General features: G+C 33.7%; 2 protein-coding genes across 13 annotated transcripts in view; both read left to right on the top strand.

Annotated features, from left to right (window-relative positions):
* LOC114120346 (Fanconi anemia group J protein homolog) overlaps nt 1–22,628 on the top strand; it is a 273,602-nt gene that overhangs the window by 110,320 nt on the left and 140,654 nt on the right. The window lies entirely within an intron of this gene.
* Nucleotides 1–22,628, top strand: part of LOC114126047 (optomotor-blind protein) — a 49,832-nt gene that overhangs the window by 4,154 nt on the left and 23,050 nt on the right. For 3 of the 12 annotated variants that reach the window (XM_050201553.1, XM_050201556.1, XM_050201557.1), the window contains exons 2-4: nt 20,784–20,897; nt 21,189–21,311; nt 22,204–22,357. In XM_050201553.1, coding sequence (XP_050057510.1) covers nt 20,784–20,897; nt 21,189–21,311; nt 22,204–22,357 — 391 coding nt within the window. The remainder of the gene's footprint in view (nt 1–20,783; nt 20,898–21,188; nt 21,312–22,203; nt 22,358–22,628) is intronic. The other 9 variants (XM_050201554.1, XM_050201558.1, XM_050201559.1 and 6 more) reach the window with 4 other exon arrangements.

Here is a 22,628-nt window from a genome sequence, read left to right as displayed (position 1 = left end):
TGACAAAAATAAAACAAAAAATGCCCTAGGTTATAATTAGAACCTAAATGCTTAATATTATTCTGAAACTTTAATATTGGCTTCAACTGTGGATAGGTATTGTAATTTTATGTTTAATTTTAGCAGATTTACTATTTATTTAGATAATGAGTGATAATAATATAGTAGTTATATAAAAATAATTATGTAAAGATAATTCAGATATCCATAATAAGATAACATAAAACTTTCATTGAATTGTAATATTTATCTACAATAATAAAATAATAAATTATCTCTCAATATATAAAAATCAATAGAAACCTTATGGTAGTTAAAACAATTTTGTACCTAAATTATTGAAACATTTAATAGTTTGTGAATTATATATAATTGATGTCAAAGGTTTTTTATTTAATATTTTATTAAAAACACTAAAATAAAGTATATTAATTACTTAATAATATGATATATACTATGTATTGTGTGACTGACGAAATTACAGTTTAATTAATAATTTATTAACCAATTTATTTAACTATAATTTATAATGAATTTATATTATATTATGTAGGATGTAGATACTTATACCTATAATAACATTCCACACTAAACTAAATGTTTATAACAATAAATAAAAAAAACATATTAAATATTTAGTTTTATACAAACTATCAAGGTGATTATAGATACCTAAGTACCTAGTTACTAATATTAATGTAATAATGATAAATTGATAAGTAATCAAATAATTGGTCTTGTCGCTAACGCAGCGGTCATAGGCGTTATATGAAAAAATGTTATCATAAATAAACATATAAGAACATATAAAATTGTATAAATTAATGCTTGGGTATATTTTTTAGTGTAAAATTTGCATAAACAGTAATTTGTATTCTTAAAAACACAGAATTAATTGCCATAAAATTACGTTTATGTTGAATGTCGATAATATATACTGATCAAGTGTTGATAAAAAAAAATCAATGTTTTTTTGTATTTAGCATTTCAATCGTGTAGAAGATACTCGTGAATGGTAATTTTGTTTAAAAGACCTCTTATTCTCTTTTTGGAATAAAAAAAATATTTGCCCGTTCATCTCGCACTTTTACACTTTTATATTGTACGCTTTTTTGAAGTATAATTTTTACTATATACCGACCACGCGTATTATTCGTAGAATCGTATAAGTCTAATATTGTATTTTGGTTTTTCATTATACTTCTATAGTAACGATTAATGTATGCATATACAGCAACTACCGTATCACACGTGAAACACTAAACGAGTACATCTTTATATAATTTTAATGTTAAAAATCATCTATATCAAGTAGCAAATTAAACATATACCTAAAGATTTTAAAGTGTAGTGTGTACAATAAAAGTAATCCGAAATGTTAAGAACGTATTATAACAAAGTCAAATACATCGTTGAGAGTTGGTTGAAAACAAACAATTTTAGTAGATTGCCGTTTGCCTCATACCCTTTCTGTCACTGTTAAATTTAATATTATTTTATTTTAAAACGAATTTCCCATATGGTAGTTGTTGTGTGAGTTGTCCGTTGTTCAGCAGTATATAGTTATACATATTATCTGTCGCGTATAAAATTGCAGATACCCTAAAACTGTTGATAATTATATATGCGTTAATAGAATCAGCTTCATATACTAATATGCAGCGGTAATACGCATTATTGCAGCTCGCATTTATATATATATATATAATAAACCTCTACGGCGCGTTACCTATACACACCTATTTTTTTTCTATTTTAATCTACGATTTTGTTCAAGGCTTATCGCTTATAGGGTTTAGGAAATAACAATAATAATATTAATAGTTAATGGTAATGATGACAACAACGATCATAACAACGATAATAATAATATAATATGGGTTAGCGGACTTCAAAATATAACAACATAATATTAATATCCATATATTATAATATTATAATCAATACTGCATAGTTCTGAACGTTATTGTATATTACTTACGTTCGGTTTACTTAATTAGAGAACAAAATAAATACACTGCCGACGAGACTTGTGTATAGTGTTGTTTTAAACGGTCAAAATACCGAACGGATCAATTGGTTTGCGCGAGTTTGCTGCTCGCTCGTATCATCGCGATATTTTATGCGTGCGCGTCGTCCTATAATCCCGCGTGTGTGTAGTGTACGTTTGGTGCGTGTGTGCGTGTATGCGTCTAGTGTTACAACAAGGGGTAGAGACCGGTAGCGGCGGCGGCCGAGTGAATGGGGGCATACATCCACACACACACACACAAACACGTACTTACTACTTACATACCCATATAATATATAATAATATATACACACACACACACACTTACACACCACGTTACCGGGGTGGCGGTTATGGTGTGGTACTGCAACGGTAGTAGTACTGTGTAGTATAGGGTAGGTGGGGGTGGACGAGCGGCGTTTTTTTTTTCAACGGTAACAATGGACTTTCCCTCCTCTCGTCCGCCGTACGCGTTACTGTCGGCGGCGGACTATAATATAGGAGAAGGCGGCGGCGGCTCCTTGACAATATATTATAAAAGTGTGCGTGCGTGAGTTCTCCCGGTAATAGTCGTCGTCGTCGTCGTCGTTGTCGTAAGTCTATGTGTGTGCGTGCGTGTGTGTATATACGATGTAAAATAATAATAGTAAAAAACGAATCTACGTGCGCATGGTTTGCTGCAACGCGCGTTATGTAGACGCGCGCGACACACGCACGCACGCACGGCGTTTCTCCTCTATATCCGCTCTCTTTTGTTCTATTCGCGACGACGCGTTGTTTTATTATTTTATCGATCGACGTGTGTGTGTGTGTGTAGGCCGCGGCTAGTGCTGCGCGGTGTATTCGTGTCGTTCGGAAAACGTAGTTAAATTCAAATGCGAAGTAGGTATAAGGAACAACAGATAAAAAAAAAAAATGGGAAATATTATCGAAACCGTTTCGAACGAAGAGAGAGACGGCGGCGGCGCTCGCGTGTCGGGCTGCAGGGACTGGTCGCGCGCACGTTCCGTCACGTATATATGATAATAAATTATCATAATTCTAGGCGTCGCGTTTTTAACACCTTACATAATATCAGAACGTTTTAATGGTTTAGTACTCGCGCACGACCGCCGTCGTCGTCGTCGTGTTACGGGTAAAATCGTCATCATCATCATCATTATCATCGTCATCGTCTATCTATGTTCAACCGCTGCAAAGAGCGTGTGTACATATATAATATAGTCGATATTGGTTTTGGTGTTTTTTTTTTTTGAAATTTATCCTAGAGTTGTCGTGGGTCATTCCGTAGGCACGTCATGTACAGACGCCAATTCAGCAATATCATCATACATATTTCGTACCTATCTCGATACGCATTACAGCGGCCAAAAGTGGGAGTCTGCGTGTGCGACCGACGGGTGCGTGCGCGCGCGTGTGCATAATATAACCTCACTTCACTTCACTGTATACACACACCGTTCATTTATTATACACGTAATACACGTATAGTGGGTATATATAATACGACTACTATACACACTCTTGCGCGTAATTACCACCGCGGCGGCGGCGGCGGCCAACCGGTCAATAATAATATAACGCGCCGAGGTCAACGTCAACCACGACGAGGCGCCGCGCCGGCCGCCGCCACCGCTCCGGGAAAATCCCGCCCGCGCGGACCGCGATAAAATCGTACGTAATGATGACGGTTCGAATTTGCGACGGTTTTCGGCGGTGTAACCGTCGTCGACTACCCGCCCGTCGATGTTCTTTCCCCGAACACGTGTGACGTATTGTGTTACGTGTGACGAGGTGGTAGTCGTCGAGCGAGCTGTGCTGCAAGTCGCGGTCAACACATGCATTTCGTGCACCTAATTAGCAGCCCCGATGCAGTTGTAGAGGAACGTCCGACACACGACCGACGATATAATATTATTATTTTCCTGTTTTGTATAGGTATCTAACACGGGTGTCCACGTTGTCTTACACGACATGCCCGTAGTCGTTATTACACGCATAACATAACATTATTATGTATTGGTGAAGCGTATATGATGCATATATTATAATATATAATAATAGGTATATGGTTGTTCGTCGTGTACAGATAATATTATTACCTATAACGAAAAATATCCTGTTCGGGTGTCGATTGGAAATTTAATACCGTCCGAATTCGTTTTATACCGTCGGTCAAGTGTACACATTACGACTTCCCCGTCAAAGGCGTCTCGTTTGATCCCGCAACGCTTTTCGTTCTATAGAATATATCGACCGCCGCGCTGGCGCCGTGCCGTAGTCGGCCGAGAGAATTTAAGCTATACCTCGACAGAACTGCTGCATATTATATAGTACCTAATAGTATAGACTTACAGGATACGGTCGTGTTATAATATCGTTCGACCACGGTATATAATAATGTATAACTGGACTTGGATTATACCGCGTATACAACATATTTTTTCGTGGTCACGTCGACGCCACTTAACATCTTCACAGTGTATATATATCATCCGTGTACGGCGTTAAGTCATTCATAACGGTGCCGTACTGCACCAGTGGCGCGTAAATATTTTTAAGGAGGACGAATTTTAAATCTACCCGCAAAGGGTTGGGTTATGACTGTTATGAAGTTCAAATCTTTGCATTATTCTTGTAAATTGTCAATTGAAATTTTAATCAATATAATGAAAATAAGTATATGAAATTTGTTGAATTTAATCGAAAATATTTTCTTCAACATTTTATGAATTAATTTGTATTTAGGTATCTATACTACTTAGAACATGTATATTATTAAGTTGTAGATACTTGTTACCATGTATGTTTTTATGTTTAAAGTGCCTAAACCTATATAGGTATGTTATGTTTTGAGAAAATTATTTCATTCACGTTTGTTACATATTATAATATGTGTGCGATGATTATAATTTGTCTCGTGTGGATGGCTATTAAGTAGACTATTATCGCGCGAGCTGACCGAAGCTGCCCTCAGGCAGGGTGCGTGTACCGCGTCTCGGTCGCCGTACATAATCATTACCTATATTGTCTTGAGTGTGCCACGTAGGAATTTCGTGCGTGAAACGACGAACACGCGACGACGCCTGTATGGTGCATATAATAATATGTATATATTTACAAACGTCTGAAAGAAAACTGCTACAACAACACAATATTATTATATTGACTGCAACCTTTCTGATATGATTTCGTTCAGTTCAATTTCTAGAAAAATAACAATAATTTCGTTTTCGATTTTAGTACATGGTTATTAGTACTAACAAGTAACAACTTAAAATCCCGGTTTTAAAAATAGAAAATTTCTGTTCCGGTTATCAATAATATTATATTCGATGACATAGTTCCAAATTCCAATGCAATTAATTTATTAATAAATAAAAATAATTATTTAAACGATTTAAGTTATTAATAATATGGACAAATTAATATGTCTTTAGTATATCTTTACTCATCTTAAAATATTTAAATAAGGTTTCGTTTTCAAAAACACTAATATTTTCGTTTCCGGTCCCTGCAGGCTACCTACATTCGATATTCGATTATATACTCTATACCTACTCAATACCATATATTTTAAATTGTAATGTGCACTATACATAATAGTTTGTACCTATCCCCTGCCTATAATTTGGCCTACTAATTGTCGTGCGGGTGGTTTGTCGATTTTTTTTAAAAATATTTTATTTCATTTTTATTTAACTCCTATCGTTTTGCTTGCTCGTTAAACCGGTCGCGCTTATAGTATAGTAACTGAAATAGATACCTATACAGCTGCTGGGATAACCACTTGAGCGCGACGACTCGTCGATTTTATTTTGCTCTGTTACCGTGTCGATGTTGTATAGGTAAGCAAATTATAGTATTACCCCATTTCTCGGGGTATTTTTTTTATTTAAAAATACATTTTTCGCTCGTTACCAGACGGCGGTGGATGCGACGGCTTTTGTGTAGAAGTATACAAGTACAATAGACTCGCATAATATGTATATGAGTACTGAGTGATGTATAATACAGCACTAGATACTTGCATCGTCTCACTCTAACTTATAGCTGTACCGCGGCTGACAATAGTATGATCATAATAAAAATAACGAAAAGTGAGATAGAGAATAGGGACGAGAAGGAGACGACGGCTGTAGTTTAACAATATTTATAATATTATTATGTCGTTGAGATATGGACTTGTCTGTGATAAGAGCAAATTCAGAGCGAGTGTAGTGTTGCAGTACTGTATTGTAGTATAGTAACAACGGGCGGTGGTGATGATGTATTATAAAGTTGATGTTTGCCGCCGGCTACGAAGCTCGTGGCGGTGGCGGGCTGAAGGGAAACGGGAAAATTGGACGTGATTAAATAATTGCGTGAGCGGCAGCGTTTGTGTGGTCGCGCGCAATTAGAGCAATTGACTAGATTGAAATCGGTATTATTATATACACATACGGTACACAACTGTGAACGAAGCGTGTTTGATGTAATATGCGACGTGCGACTCGTCGACAAAAATCAAATTTGAACCGAATTTCGTGCAGTGTGCGTTATTGTTGTCGTTATTTACGAGTAGGAGGTACAAAATCTTGTTATTATATTATATTATATTAGTATATAGGTAGAGGTCGGATGTGACGATGACTATTATATTATTTATATTATTCTGTGTGTCGTGCGCGTCGCACGTACACCACCGCACGCCGAAAGTCGTCGCACTCGTGTTTTCATATCACTTTAACATTGTTGTACCGGTATAATATATTAAATCATTATTTATTCTAGATATGTATGTATTTATTATCATTTGACAAAAAAATATTTAAAAAAAAATGTATTTGTCCTCCCTTTTCTTCGTGCAGTATACTTTACTACAAATTCACTGTTATAGCTGCAGTGTTATATTATATGGGTCATTGTAAAAATCTGATTGCGCGTAAAGCTTTTATATAGGAAGTATAATTTTATGTGTGTATATATATAGAGGGAGAGACTTATTTCAAGGGGCAAACACTGTAGTTTGTAGTTGTAACGATTTGGGGTGAAACGCGATGGTCATGTTTTTTTCTATAATACTCGGTGTAGTTATACTTTATAGTTCGTATTATACGCGCGCGTGTACACTTCCCTCGGACTGTATAGTTCCGCCCCCGATAACGAAAACCAACTATAATAGTCCTTGATTTTCGCTTTCGTACCGTACATATATATATAATGTATATAATAGTACCTATATATGGCCATCATAACGTAGGTATTATTACCTACTCCTATGGTCCTAATATCTTGCAGTGAGTGGGATTCGAAATAATATAGTCGACAACGATGGTTTGTTATGCTTACGGCGATGAAAACACGTGAAGCGCCTAATTAATTTTTAAGCCTCGGTTTGGTCAAAAGAGCTCTTCTGCACAACTTTACTCGCTCGTGTAAATTTATTATACTTAATATCTGTCCAATAATACGCGATCTGTTGAGACCAGAGACGTCGTAATATACAATACGATAAGACGTGTGAACTGTAGCAGGGAGAGTGCATGCAGGTTCCTTGCCTTCTTCTTCACGCAATCAATTCGTCATCGATACATATGTAACGATTTAATATTTATGTGCAGAACGTATGGACGCGCAATAAGTGGCGTGTACACGTCCCGTACAATTAGTACGAGTAAAATATAGGCGTATGAAAAAAAAAAAAGTTTAATCGAGAAAAACCGATACGTTTTGAAATCGAAAAATAAAAAACCGCGATGCGACCGTGTGTGTAATACACATTGTAATCATATAAATAATATAATGGTAAACACACACGCCTCATATATATTATAATACGGTCGGTCGGGCCGACCGGCGGCGGTCAGGCGCCTCTCGTTGTTCGTGAGGCGACGACTATCGCGCATATCGATCGGTAAAAGTGATTTTTTTCCCCTCTGCTCTCCTCCGGCCATAACCTGTACGCGAGGCGCACACCTCGGCCTGTGCAGTCTTCAAACCGCGTTCTATAATATTATTATTATTATAACGACGACGACGACGACGACGCGCTTTTAATATTTGGTCTCGTGGAATTTTTTTTTTTTTTTTTTTATCGTTACTTTTTAATCGTGTAATAATAATAATAATAATAATAATAATCAAGTATAAAATATAATACCTCCGTGTTGGGCATGTGCGTGTGTGCGGACGCGCGCCCGCGATCCACGGCGTGAATACGCGTTGGCCAGAGTGAGAGAGGCGGAATTAGAGAGAGAGAGAGGGGGAGTGAATCGAGACGTGTCTTGTTAGCGTGTGTGTGTGTGTGTTGGATGGTGTAAACCAAAAACAAACAGGGCGAAGGCGAGAGACCCGGTAATTATAACATCCATCAAAAAAACAGAAAATAAAAAGACGAAAAAAATAAAACGCTAATGATAGGGTACCACCGTACAGTGTATATCCGCGGCCGGGCGGGCGATCGTAGCTCGTTATCCCGTCGTCGACGGTACAGAGTAAATAGTGCTCCGGCGAGACGTACGACCGAGTGTATTATATTATATATGTATGTATAGTATATACATACACATAATATGTAATATGTACATAACTATATAAGTATACATAGTGTGCACGTATAATAACACTATTCAGTCGTGCGTTCGACGGGGCAGTGGTTCTCAACCGATCGCGCGGCGTGCGCTCGCCAGTCACTTCCGCCGGCCCGGTGCGCTTTTTGCCCACCACTGGGGCACATGTACGTATCGCAACCAGTTTACCGCGGTCGCCGTGCACTTATTATATTTTTTATTATTATTATTATTATTATTTTTTTTTTCGTCTCTCTCACTCTCTCCCGAGCACACACCACGACGATCGTATATAGTCTTTGGTGGCCGTCGCCCTCCCGCTCGCCGCCCGCCCTCCCCGGCCATTCCGGTATCGGCTCTACATGGGAGGGCTTAATTATTCCATCAACGGACCCACGTCGAAGGGGCGTGGTTACGATGGTATTGCATGTGTGTGTGTGTGTGTGTGTGTAAGTGTAGTTGTGCGAAAATAAACAATATAAAATAAATCATATTGAAAAATTTAACCTGTGATAACTGAGTGTACCCGTGCCTCTGCTAACTCGTCATCGTTATTTTTCAAGGGTTTTTGATTACATTTTAGTAGCCTCTATAGTGTTGCATATTTTCGGCGATTTTACGTTCACAATTCCCCGTGTTCCGTATTTAGTAGGTACACATTATCTCGACTTCGAATTATTACCTATTGCGTTATAAATATTATAATATTACGCTAGTTCGAATAATTCCAGATGATTTTCAAACGAAAACCTTGTAACTGAATTGATTTAAAACGTTTGTGTATTTATATATAATATTAATAATTATGATTATCGTCTGTGGCCTGCAGTGCCTACGTCTTAAAGCCAAAAAGCCAAATAATCTGCGAAGTCAACACTAAGTATTAGTCGCTGTAAAAATAAACGAGCCAATTGTAGTTTATATTTAGTCAATTCGGAGAACATATTTTGATTGGGAGTGAAGATATAATTCTATTTATTTATATCTATAACTCGGCAAAATGTAATTCGCCGAATTATTGAGTAGGTATAGTATTTACAACTTGTGTTAAGTCGACGATTTGATAAATATTTTAAATTTTAATCACGCTTTGGTTTTCGCGCAGTCGTTTAGTTCCCTATAGTATTATACGTGTTAAACGAATTATAACGAGTTTCAATTGTTGATTTATTCTGATTAACACCGCTGCCAATAACATAATGTTGTTGTTATTGAAGTTCGCGTTATAAATTAAGTGTACAAACTGTATATTATTTATAGATATATACAAAACACGGTAACATTAAATTATTATTATGTACGAAAGTCGTGACGGTTTTATCGATTTATTATTTTGTTTTAATTTTCTATTCCCTGCGTGTATTCTTCCGACAAATGATTCGACACACTAGGTGCAAAAATCACACGCGTAAAATCGCGGGACTACGATGGTCGATGAATATATAGAATACGCGTGTCCGAGTACTTGAATAATTCCATTGCAATTTGCATACACCCAATCAATATGCGTGTGTTAACGCTGATATTTTTAAGAATATCCTGCATATTATATGTGTGTATAACAATTAATTCATTCATTTATACGTTTGTATACGGTATATAATTTAGTAGTAAGGACTTAGGTATACTTTTCAGTAAATCCAAAAATATAATTCTCGCCTGTTTACTTAAGTCCGTGATTTTAGCTACTTTATTGACACACATACACGCTTATATCACATTTTGTAATAACCAGGTATGATTTTTGACTAGTAGAATTTAATATAATATGATATTATTGATTTATCATTCGGTATTCGGTTTCCTATACTATATTATGTTATGTACCCAAGAGCTTATGTATATCAAGTGAAGTGAAGTGAAGTTATGTTATAATAATGTTTTGTATATTATTCTTATATTCGTTTGTTTTCCTTATTTGTTATACTCGGTTTGAGCATTCCTTGAATCTTTTTCCAGTTTTTTGTATTTACATCATTATATGTCCAGAATCAAGAAGTAAAAAATAATAAAATCAATCATTGTAATTGTGTTTGTGTTATATATTTCAACTGAAGTCAAACAGAAAACGATAAAAAAATTTAACCCGGTTGATGTCGGGAAATATAGCTAATATATTTGTGTATATTATATTTGATTAATATTGTACTGCAACACCAAGAATATAGGTACCAAAATGCTTTAGGTAAATTGAAAAGTACCGACTATGGCGTAAAAAATCACTTTGAAGAGGTAAAAAAAATTATTCAAAATTTCAATGACTACATACTTGAGATATTCTTATTTGGAACTATAATTAATTAAAAGTTCAACAACACTCTCATGATGAGGTTTCCCGTACTGAGTGTGAAACAAAAATGTAAAAAAATATGTGCAAGTCGAGTGGGCATATACAATATACTATTTATATTTTATACATATCATGTCGCCAACACTTTATTGTTTGTTTAAAAGTCGTTAGTATTATAATTTATAATATAAGGAGATTATGGATTAAATAATCAAATATTTACATTGATATTTAATATATATATATATTTATATTATATTAGTATAAGGAGTGTATTTTACATTTTTATATTTTTTTTTTTTAAATTTTCTGTTGTCTACTTTTAGTTCTGTTAATACATTTAATGTCATCACTTGCCAATTCTTATCTATAATTATTCATATAGGTACATACAGATTTCTCAAAAAATATGCTAGTTCTAGGCTTGTGACACAAAGCATTATATAATATACAAAAACAGATTGATAAAATATTGGATAATATTGTTATGTATTTTGAAGTTAATCAAAAAATGCATTTATTTTATTATTTACTTTTAAGTACTCATCTTTTATTTTTATATTCTTATTTCATATAGGCCTATAGTTAAAATATTAAACGATAAAATGTTTGATGCCTTGATAGTGTTAAACATATTATAGGCCATAGGGGGCGTAGACGAGATCATTGCGTTCTGGCCGGGTCAGGCGATTTTTGAGGCACGTTATAAAATAATTGTATATAGGCAGGTACCTAATATTATTAGTAATATAACAATAACGTATAATAACTTATTTTCCAGTCTAAATTGATTTTCGTGTATTAGTTGTGGTAGTTGGTGGCAACGTGATCATATGTATCCCTATATTATATCTACATCTCGTTTATATACTTGTATGCGTGGACGCGTGGCTAATTAGTGTCTAGCGATCTTAAAAAATCCATTTCTTGCTATAGGAAAAATGCGTGTTGTAGAAGAAAAATGCGTTGTCCGGTGTATGCATTCATAGTATAAAATATAAAGTTATATTCAATTGTGTTGTATACGAAAAAACTGTCTCGTTGTAGGTATATGATTCTTTCTTGTATCTCGCGGGCCTACACACACATGAACACGTATACGGTGAAAATCTACATTCGCCTGGAGAGTTTGTTCGCCGGACCGTAATAAGCCGAGCACAAAGGCGCTCTTCGCGACTACCTCCCCTCACGCTTATCGGCCGGAGCTCTTTAGCGTCGACAAGGAGAAAATATGGAAAAGCGCTCGTTTTTCCGGAAGAGTTTCTCGCCGTCCCGTCGCATCCGTTTGTCGTCCTTTACCCCCTTTCCTCACACTCCTTCCTATTCGATCATCCCGCGAGTGTCCTTTAGAAAATGTTCACACCAGGCTAATTTTCGAGTCCCGTATATATTATACGCACATAATAATAATAATAATAATACGCCACACCGCTACGAGCCAGGACGACCCCGCGTTGTAGTATAATAATAATAATAATATCCTTTTGACGTGTATTATGTACACTGTCGAGTTCAGTAGTGATTATAGAGTGGCGGTGGTATGGGGCTTTCGCCTTTTCTCTTTGCGCACAATTATTAATATTTTTTCGCATCTCTCTCGCTCTCTGTATATATAACATGATGTAGCAGTGTGTTTTTCGCGTGCGTATAATATATGTGTATACTTGTTGTCCCACTTCACCCCGGCGTTTTCGGTCGACACCTCAAAAGACTGCACTGTTAAAACGTAAAAGGACAACAGATTTTTCTCGCATTGTTTTTCTTTTCTGTTTTCTCCTTGCAATGTTTTCCACAATAAACCCGCTACTGGCTTTTCATGGCTCGTCGTCATTTCATTCCACCCCATCTCCCTTCTCCTTTCACTTAGTCCATTCCAAGCATCTTTTTTATTCTTTAGCCCAACGTGTTTTTTGTCTGTGGAATATATTTCTCATGATATAATTATCGTTTCTTGTATATAAATATATAATGAGTATTGCGTCAATGGTATACTATAATATAGAACATGACTGTGTACATAGGCAACTTAAATACGCATGAGTGTATAAAACACCGCTTTGCAAAATCGTTCTGCGTTAACTTGGATACACCACAATACCAATGTTAAACAAAAGACTCCTTATGTTATTAACACTATTAGGAAAATATTAAAACCTTTTTAATAAAATTAGCTACATCTTTTACAATAGCGTTTTTACATAAAATCACTTCCTATAATGGCTATAATTTGGTGATTCGCATCATTGCTTATACACCTATTCCTACGCGTCTAAATATAATAATATATTCTCCTTTCTGACCTTTTTAACTGATACTGTGATATTAAATAATAATGATTAAAAAAAAAAAAAAAATGAAATAAAATATTAAATAAGTGTAAATAACTCTTTAAATAAAATACATTTTGTTATATTATATAGTTATTTAATTTATGGTATTATTAATAATAGTGGTTTGTTTTTTAAAATCGTTAATGTTTTTTTTCTCTGTGATTAAATTCTTATTTTTTAATGTTACTTCGATATACATACGTTTTATTTTTAAAATTAAAATTAAAAATCATATATACATATATATAGATCAGGTAACCATGTACCTATTATTATATAAAATATTAATATTAAAACCAATCTCCTCCGATATTATTTGAATCAGATATTATATTAGTATATTACATTTAAATTATTTTTCTTATCATCGTCGTTGACCTTTAATTATTATCATTGTCGTAATTAAGTAATATTTCGAGAACAAAATTAATTTTGTATTATTATTTTTTTTTATTTGCGATTTCTGCGTACCTATTATCGCTTTAAATGATATACGTCTCATGCGATATTGTTTCTCAGATATTTCGCATTATCCATCTGTACCTAATCTTTCACCGGGATTATAATATTCCGATGAATTTGTTAAAGTATGAATCCTCGCTAACAGCGCGTGGTTGCTGCACTGTACAGTCTACACTAATTTAATGTTACCATAATTATATTATTACGTTCTGAGAACGTGATTGAAATATATTGTGACTTAATATTTTAGAAATACGATGGGGACACAAGTATACAAAACTAGGTAGAATTAGATAACTGTAAATACGCGAAAATATCATCTAGCGAACGATATTTACATCAAATAAACAACGTTTAATTTCAAATAAAATAAATTTAATTATTCCCTATTCTCTGCTTAAAATAGTCAAAGGTGGTTATTTTAACCAGCGCATAATATCACATTGTTAATTTATTGGTGATTATTGTTAGGCACTATTTGCTGCTACTACTACATACATTACTACATAGCGATAGTGTAGAACTTAAGAATAAATAGTTAATACACTGTACCGAAAAACCGTATCACGCATCTAATCGTTTCTAGAGATGGCATATTATTGAAATATTTGTAACGTATATGGTTATATATTATAAAATAATACGACTGGAACGAGTAATTATATTTTATCTTTTTTTTTTTACGCAGGATAACCGATGTCGTAAACATTGACGTGTCCGTTTCGTCTGTCAACGACGTAAAAAAATAATAATTCCCATCCCCACTCTATGATATGTCATGCGTACAGTGTGCAGTAATAAAAAAAAATCGAATTATTATCTCTCATACCTATATGCCATATAATATGCGTTGTGTAGTACTTAAATAAATACCGACTAAATGCCTATTGTATATGGTCAAATATAATAGTATGTTAACGGTACTGTTTATAGCCTACATTATACTACTGCGAATATGCTTATCAGTGTATAGATACTCATTACTGTACTGCACCAGGTCTACGACACAGGGTGAATCACTAAGCACGCTCACACTTTTTAATAATAAATTTATTCAAATCAAAATATTTGAAAATTTTCTTTGTATTTTTATCAACTTTTTCTCCTTCTTATGAATTGTTTTGATACAATATTAACTTTAATTGATAAGTCAAATCCTCAAAAATATTAGTCTCTATAATTTTTGTAATGGGTTATTTGATTCAAAAACATGATAAAAGATGATTTTGCACGAATACATTTTGTCTGCTTTGTGCGTCGGCCACAATGAAAATAAAATAACGCGCTGACATTCTCATATTTTTAATAGTTTAATTTTCAAATCAGTATTGTGTCCAATACTGTAAAGCTCCAAATTTATTACTAGGACTTATTATCCTTGGCATACAAATTCGAATAACCTTAAAAATATTTCTATTTGGAAAAATAACATTTTCAAAAAAATCGTCTACTGCTTGGTAATTTACAGAAAAAAGGTTCTCAAAAATAAATTTCAACCTTTAACATGCTTGACGATTACCCTGTATTATAATTATCGGTGTTTTACGAGGGTGGTGGGTTTTGCGGGTTCTTTTATCGGGTTATTTGTGCATTCATTTTAACAACTATAAAACCTATAAATAGCTAATAGTAGGTACCTAATTATTAAAATCATGAAAAATTATTTTTTCTATAAATAATATATATAATATAATATACTCCATCGAAAAATTTTGGAATGCTAAAATATTACCTTTTGTTTGTTAATGCATTATTATATAATTCATAGTGCAGTGGTACTTGAACAAGTACCTCGCATTCATTTCGATAAATGAAATTAATAAATACGCCGCTGCATTTCACTGTATATACATAATTTACCCTTTTACCTACAATATTAAACTACTCGCATGCGCGTTATTTGCTCACTCTATCATAATATTATATATAGACGTATTATTATATCATAAATCACGTGAAAATAATAATATTGATCTCGTACACGTGTATAATGTATTTAATTTATGGAAAACCGTCATCTATTTACGAGTGTATGATATTTCGGTCCCGTTTATATTATATACATGACGTATACATAAAGAGGTAGATAAAAAACGCCGTATTAAAAATTCGGCGCGTCGTCGTTACCGACCGGGTCGACCGGTTGACGACTATAATAATAATAAAAAAAAAAAACCAACAAAGCGTTTATAAATCAAAAAGTGACGAGAGAAGGTAAAAATTAACTGGAATATTTTTTTCGGGTCTGCCGCGCGCGCGTCTCTATTTTATACATACACACACACACACACGCTCACACATACAGATACACACGAGTGTGTATAATATATATATATATATATTTATTATTATTATTATTATTGAATTTTACGACGACTATGACTGTGCGGTGATGGGCGGACACGGGATTTTTTTGGCCCGCGGGGTATGTTTGTTTTTACTGCTGGCGCCACCACCCGCTGCCCGAGCTCACCACTATCAATCATATCGCTAACCATCCGTACCTACCTCTACCTACCTATACTTACTTCTTATATATATATATATGTGTGTGTGTTATATACATATTACATATTATGTACGCACACGCGCGCGCGCGTCGAGTCGCGTCGCGTCGTCTTACTGAAATCATTTTTTTATAGGTACCTACTCGTCGTCCGTGTAATAGCGTTTCGATTATTATTATTATTATTATTAACGTTTAATCGGACGATTGTTTTTTTTTTCTCCTCCTCTATAATCTCTGAGCACGGGGTGACATGACGTAAACGGATATGCTGCTGCGTGCAATAACGATTTCGGAATGATATACGCCGTAATGGAATAATAAGTAGGTACCCGTCGTACTGTGCAGCAGTATAGGCACAATATAATGTTATATTTTATAGACGGTATATTATGTATATAAAATACCGACCGTGAGACGTGTGAGTATAAATCGGAAATCGACGTACGGCAATGTACGACGTCGTCGTATAGCCTCTCCCCGCTTTTATATTATTATATTATTATTTACTATGATTTATAAACGGGTGGAAAATAAAAAACGATCGTCGCTAATACTTCCGTGGGCGTGAAACGGCGACGATATCGTAAAACGTCAAATGTGTGTGTGTTACTCGCAGAGTGTTTTTCGGGTGCGCGCTTCTTCGTCGTGTTTACACGGTACATTAAGTCGCCGGCGTTGACGAAAGCACAACCGCACACTGCAGACACACACACTGCCGCAGCCGCCGTCTCCGCTCCTCATATTGTATTTGGTTTTATGTGTATAAACTCTCTTATATTATATATTATGTTCGTGTAGGTACCTAACCCGCCTATACATATTATACCTGTATGTACGCGTATTTATCACGTGTGTATTATATTTGTATTTGTATACGTATATAGGTAGCGGCGACCCATTACGCACAATAGGATGAGAAACACCTTCTTCTCCTACGTTTATTATTCCCTGTCCAATCGACCGTGTCGCGTCGTCGTCTCCTCGCGCCAGTCTATATACTATATAATATAATATAATATGCACGCCGCCGTCGCCGCCGCCGCACAATGTGACGCGCTCTTTGTAGGTGTACATATTATTATTATTATACATAATAACATAATATGTACGATTTTATATATAACGTCTCTTAACACACAAAATAACACTTTCTTCGCTCGCGCCGCGGCCCTTTATAGTCTTACGTACGGTCTATGGATTTTTTTTAGGCGCCGTGTGAACGTTTATCGAAAACGCGCGTTCAAGCGTTCTCTTTTTTTCCCTCGACGATCGTGGTGAGATATGTAAGAGACATCATAAGAAATTGAGAATAATCGCATAATCCCGAAACAACTCTTTTTTTTTTCTTTTCCTTTTTTTCTTAAGTATTTCCATTATTATTACTGTTATTTATCTTTTTTTTTTTTTTAAATTTTTTATTAGAAATAATATGTCACCAAATATCGTTTATATTTGTTTGAGTTTTGCTTGTACAGTTTTTGGCCGTAGATTTGAAAATAAGTCTTGTTAACAGATTTCTTGTTTTGCTTTAGAACGGTGGTTATAGTATGGCTGTATCTAAAATCTAATTATTGTATTGCCGTTATGTGCATTGTTTTTTTGTTTTGGCCTTTTTGTCTCACAATTTCATGATTTCAGAACAAACCAATAACAATTAATTTGGTTTTAACAAAATTTAAGTTAATATAAACACAAATTTATTGGTTGTTGTTTTGCATACAGGGGCCAATATAGTAAAGTTTAATTTAGTATTTTGATTAACGTTATTATGCCTGTAAAAAATATCGTATTATATTATGTATCTGTGGCATTCATGGTCATTGAATATGTTTAATGTAATATTTGACTTATTAGCTTGCATAATATTTTCTAAAAGTTAAATAAATATTTATAAATAATTTTATTATTAGATATTAGTACAAAAAATATTAGAAAATTAATAATAACTTAATCTTTTTTGACCTCCATACGTGGGGCCATCCCATGCGATTCTTTTATATTATAATAAAATAGAAGTAATTTAATAAAAAAAATACAAAATGTATTTACTGTAGTCTGTATTATGCTATATTTATTCGATAAGTTTTATTTATTTGTTTGTTTGTATCTGATGTGAATTGTATTAGGTTTGAGATGTAATTGAGTTTCGAATTTAGAATTTCCGCAAAAATGTTGGAGATTATGTTTATTATTATATACATTAGTACATTTACATTTAACTACCCATAATAAGTACCTAGCCCTACCTATAGATATAAGTCTGTTTGTATATTTTTTATTCAATTACGTGACGTTCATAAAATATTTATTTTACATAGGTAATAGTGTACTAGTCTATAATAAAATTATTAGCTAATCATACTTAAAATTTAAATACCATTAGACTTTGGGACTACAGTAGGTTAATAGTAGTCAAAAAATATTTGTGATTTAAATTTAATCAATTTCTTTTATCTGCATCGTCGTTATTCTTATATTTGACACATACATATTCGTTTCATACTCAAAATGAATAAATACTATTCACGTTTAAAAAACGGAAATATAATATACCGATTTTTTATATTAGGTATGTACAAAAAATAAAAACCATTTATTTGGAGTCTAGAGTATACATCATGTATTTATTTTTTAATTTCAACCGTGTGCAGATTATTATCATATAATATATTTGGCAGATAGGCAAGTAGGTACTGCACCAGTTTGTGATGTACGTTAATTTATTGTGTATACGATTGTGCGTTTTTATCCTTTGAACTGTCCTTGCGCGTTTGTAGTTGTTAAATTATTAATATAACATATATTATAAATGTATGGCTGATACAATTTTTTATCATACGATTTGTCATCGTTCAAAGCTAGGTACATACGAATTATGGTGGAAAACTGTTTTTTTTTTCATTTAAAATAACTGTCACGAACAGAACAAAGACGGGAAGGTACATTAATTTATATACACATATTATATATTGGCGTGTACATTGTAGTTATACATATAGGATTATATAATATATTATGATATTGATGTACATGTGGGTAAAACGATTTTCGAACGATATTGGATGGCTTTGAAATCCATGTGCGTATACACAATGGATCGACAGCAAAATAATGGGAACAAATTATATATTATTCTTTTATTTTTTTCGCCCACACGAAAACCGCATACGTGTTTTTATTGTCCAACCGGACATTTTTCAACAATGCGCGATAACATGTTATCGGTTAAAAAATAATATAATATATATGTATAATAGTAATAGGAAAAAAATACTTAAAACCTATATCATGTTTCCCTCATATGCTGCAGCAACTCCCAAATAAACGCTCACACACACACATATATATGTATTATTTCGTTTCGAATACAATATATGTGTTTCCAGAGAGAAACAACCACCCCTGCGACCGATCGAATTCGGTTAAGTTCACTTCCGGACTTTGGATTTCGCCCACAAACACGCCCTACTCCGCCGTGAGCGAGCACTCGTTTGTACCCCTGTACCCCGCCATTGATAACGCACCACCGCCGGTTTTCTCAGCTCGTATTAACACACACACATACACACACACACATACACACACACACACACGTGCGCGCACACGCACACGTATATAATATTTATTATATAAGGGTTGAAATTTATAAAATATACCGCATGGTATACGTATAATGGAACGGGCGCTCGCGAATAATGGATCCTGCGTGTATGTGTGCAGGGGGGTGGTGTGAAAAAGGGCGAGCGATGAAGCGTACTTACCGTAATAATAAAGTGCGAGATATCATGCACTCATCCTATTGTGACGATTAAAGATGGCTGCCACCATTTAATAGGGAGTTTTGTGAGGAGGGGGATGGGGGCAGCGTGTGTAGCAGATGGTTTTATATATTTTTTTGGACGATGAGGAACAGTAGTGGCAACAGCAGCAACAAGAGAAGGATTTCCGAATATGATGTTGTTATGAAGGATATTGTAGTGACTATAATATTATATGTATAATATATATATATGACATCATATGTTTCTATACAAGTCCCTGCAGCTAGAAATTAGTTTTTAAACACGTATTTATATATTGTGTTTAAACATAATAAGTTGCGTATTGGTTTTCGATAGGGAATGGTAAATGACGTATATTATATAGTATTATAAAATAGTATACCTACATATAATTATAGCTATATAGAAAAGCACCCCATGATGTTTTTTCATATATTAGATACATACTATACATGAGTAACGCGTGAAAGTGTAGAGCATCACTCTATACCATAATATGTTTACCTCCAGGCATGGAAAATATCTGTAAAATAGATTTTAAATATCTTATAGTTGTAAAGTTTACGTATAATTGGTTGTTCCTTACCATAATCGATTTATAGGTATTTATAAGTTAAATTAGACAATTTTTCAATCTTCCATAAATGTATTCGATTTGTTTCTACATGAGTACTTAAAACAATTTCACTGTGGTATATTTAATATTAACATTAGTGTGATTGCAGAAGTTATGTATAATAAGCACAATATGGTTTAAATAATATGTCGTGTGCGTGTGATTTTATTTTATGTTATAATGTTTTTATAATGGGGAAAAAAAACCAAATATTCGAAAAAATTGTCTGCAGGCAAATGTTTCCCCAGATGAGGTTTCGGGTGAGCGGTCTGAACGCAAAAACCAAGTACATCTTGTTGCAGGACATTGTGGCGTCAGACGACTACCGGTATAAGTTCCACAACAGGTATATAATAAATACATACGACTGCTGTGTATATTAATAATATATTACATTATGTACCTATAGTAATGTTGTCGTCGTTAGTATATTATATGTGAGCCGACTGCCGAGCTGCAGCTCAACCCCCCCGCGGTCTAACTTATATTATACGTATACTGCAATACATTAACACATAACCCGACTTTTATATTTTATTATCATTATTATTTTGTTTTGTTTTTATATTTTGTATGATAAACCCGTATTGTTTTTTCCTGTTTTTTAGTTTCTTTTTTTTTTGTTTTGTTCGATTAGGCGGATGTTCCCCGCTTACAAAGTTCGAGTAATGGGGCTTGACAAAAAGGCCAAATACATACTGCTAATGGACATCGTGGCCGCCGACGACTGTCGCTATAAGTTCCACAACAGGTACAAAAAGTAAACAAATTTCAATCAAATGACTAATTTTTTGATAATATATAATGTTGTAAACAATATGTATGTATGTGGGATCATCAATGGTAAATGCATAACAATATTATATATAATAAAAAATTTAGTTATTTTTTAATTTATTTATTTATCTTCAAAATGACATTACATTAATCTATTTATGCTTTTTAGTAGGTAGTTGTCCATATTTTTAAAAATAAACATGCAGTGACACGAATTTAGTACATAATAATCATTATAGTTAATTATTATAGATTAAAATGTCTATTGATAAATACATAAATATACTATTGTATGATTTTATGGCCTTTTTGTTAAGTTTATTTGATCATTTTAATTTATTTCATTAGTTATAACTTATAAACATCAACATTAAAAAGAAATACCGTGTGTGGGTTGATTCGGCTCAAATATATGATAATATTATGTACTATACATATTTTTATTAACTCACAGCATGATAATTTTTTCCTTCTAACGTTTCAATAAAATAATTTTCAAACGCTCTGTTTATTAATATTCAATATTTTCTTTGTTAACAATCAATCTGTCGCTTATACTCGTACTATTAAATATAATGTATATTTGCTTATTAAATTGCCGTTTAACGTTTATTAAAAACAATAAAATTATTTATAAGTATACGTATATTATATATTAATATATATGTTTAATATATGTATCCGCTATTAAATTATTGATTTAAAAATTTAACAACGTTACTTGTCGATTGATTTTTTTTTTTTTTTGCTTTTAAATTTTAAAGTTATCCTGTTATTTTTATTGCTTTAATAAATCATGCATTGTTCTAAACTCGACACCCGATTCATACTATGACCCTTTAATAACATTTGTGTGTATATTAATCGTTATTTAGCCGATGGATGGTGGCCGGAAAAGCTGATCCGGAAATGCCCAAGCGAATGTACATACACCCCGATTCCCCGTCGACTGGCGAACAGTGGATGCAAAAAGTCGTGTCGTTTCACAAGCTAAAACTTACCAACAATATATCTGACAAACACGGATTTGTAAGTACCATTGATTTATGTATAATACTGTGTAATATATTAAACACCTCTCTATGCGTTTTTCTCCATAACCATTTAAAAAGTATGTAACGATGTTTTCCCACTGTCATAATACATGCATTCGGTGTCAAGTTTGATCGTGTAGTATATATACTATATAATATTATATATGCAATAAGCATAAGTAGATTGACGTTTAGTAGACTTAGGGCTAGAATACTCGAATCTAAATGTTGGTTTTCAGTTAATTGTTAATATACATGCATCCCCC

This window comes from Aphis gossypii, chromosome 2, assembly GCF_020184175.1.
Source record: "Aphis gossypii isolate Hap1 chromosome 2, ASM2018417v2, whole genome shotgun sequence".
Classification (NCBI taxonomy): Eukaryota; Metazoa; Arthropoda; class Insecta; order Hemiptera; family Aphididae; genus Aphis; species Aphis gossypii.
The sequence above is the reverse complement of the archived record's forward strand: the minus strand, read 5'-3'. Positions and strand labels throughout refer to the sequence as shown.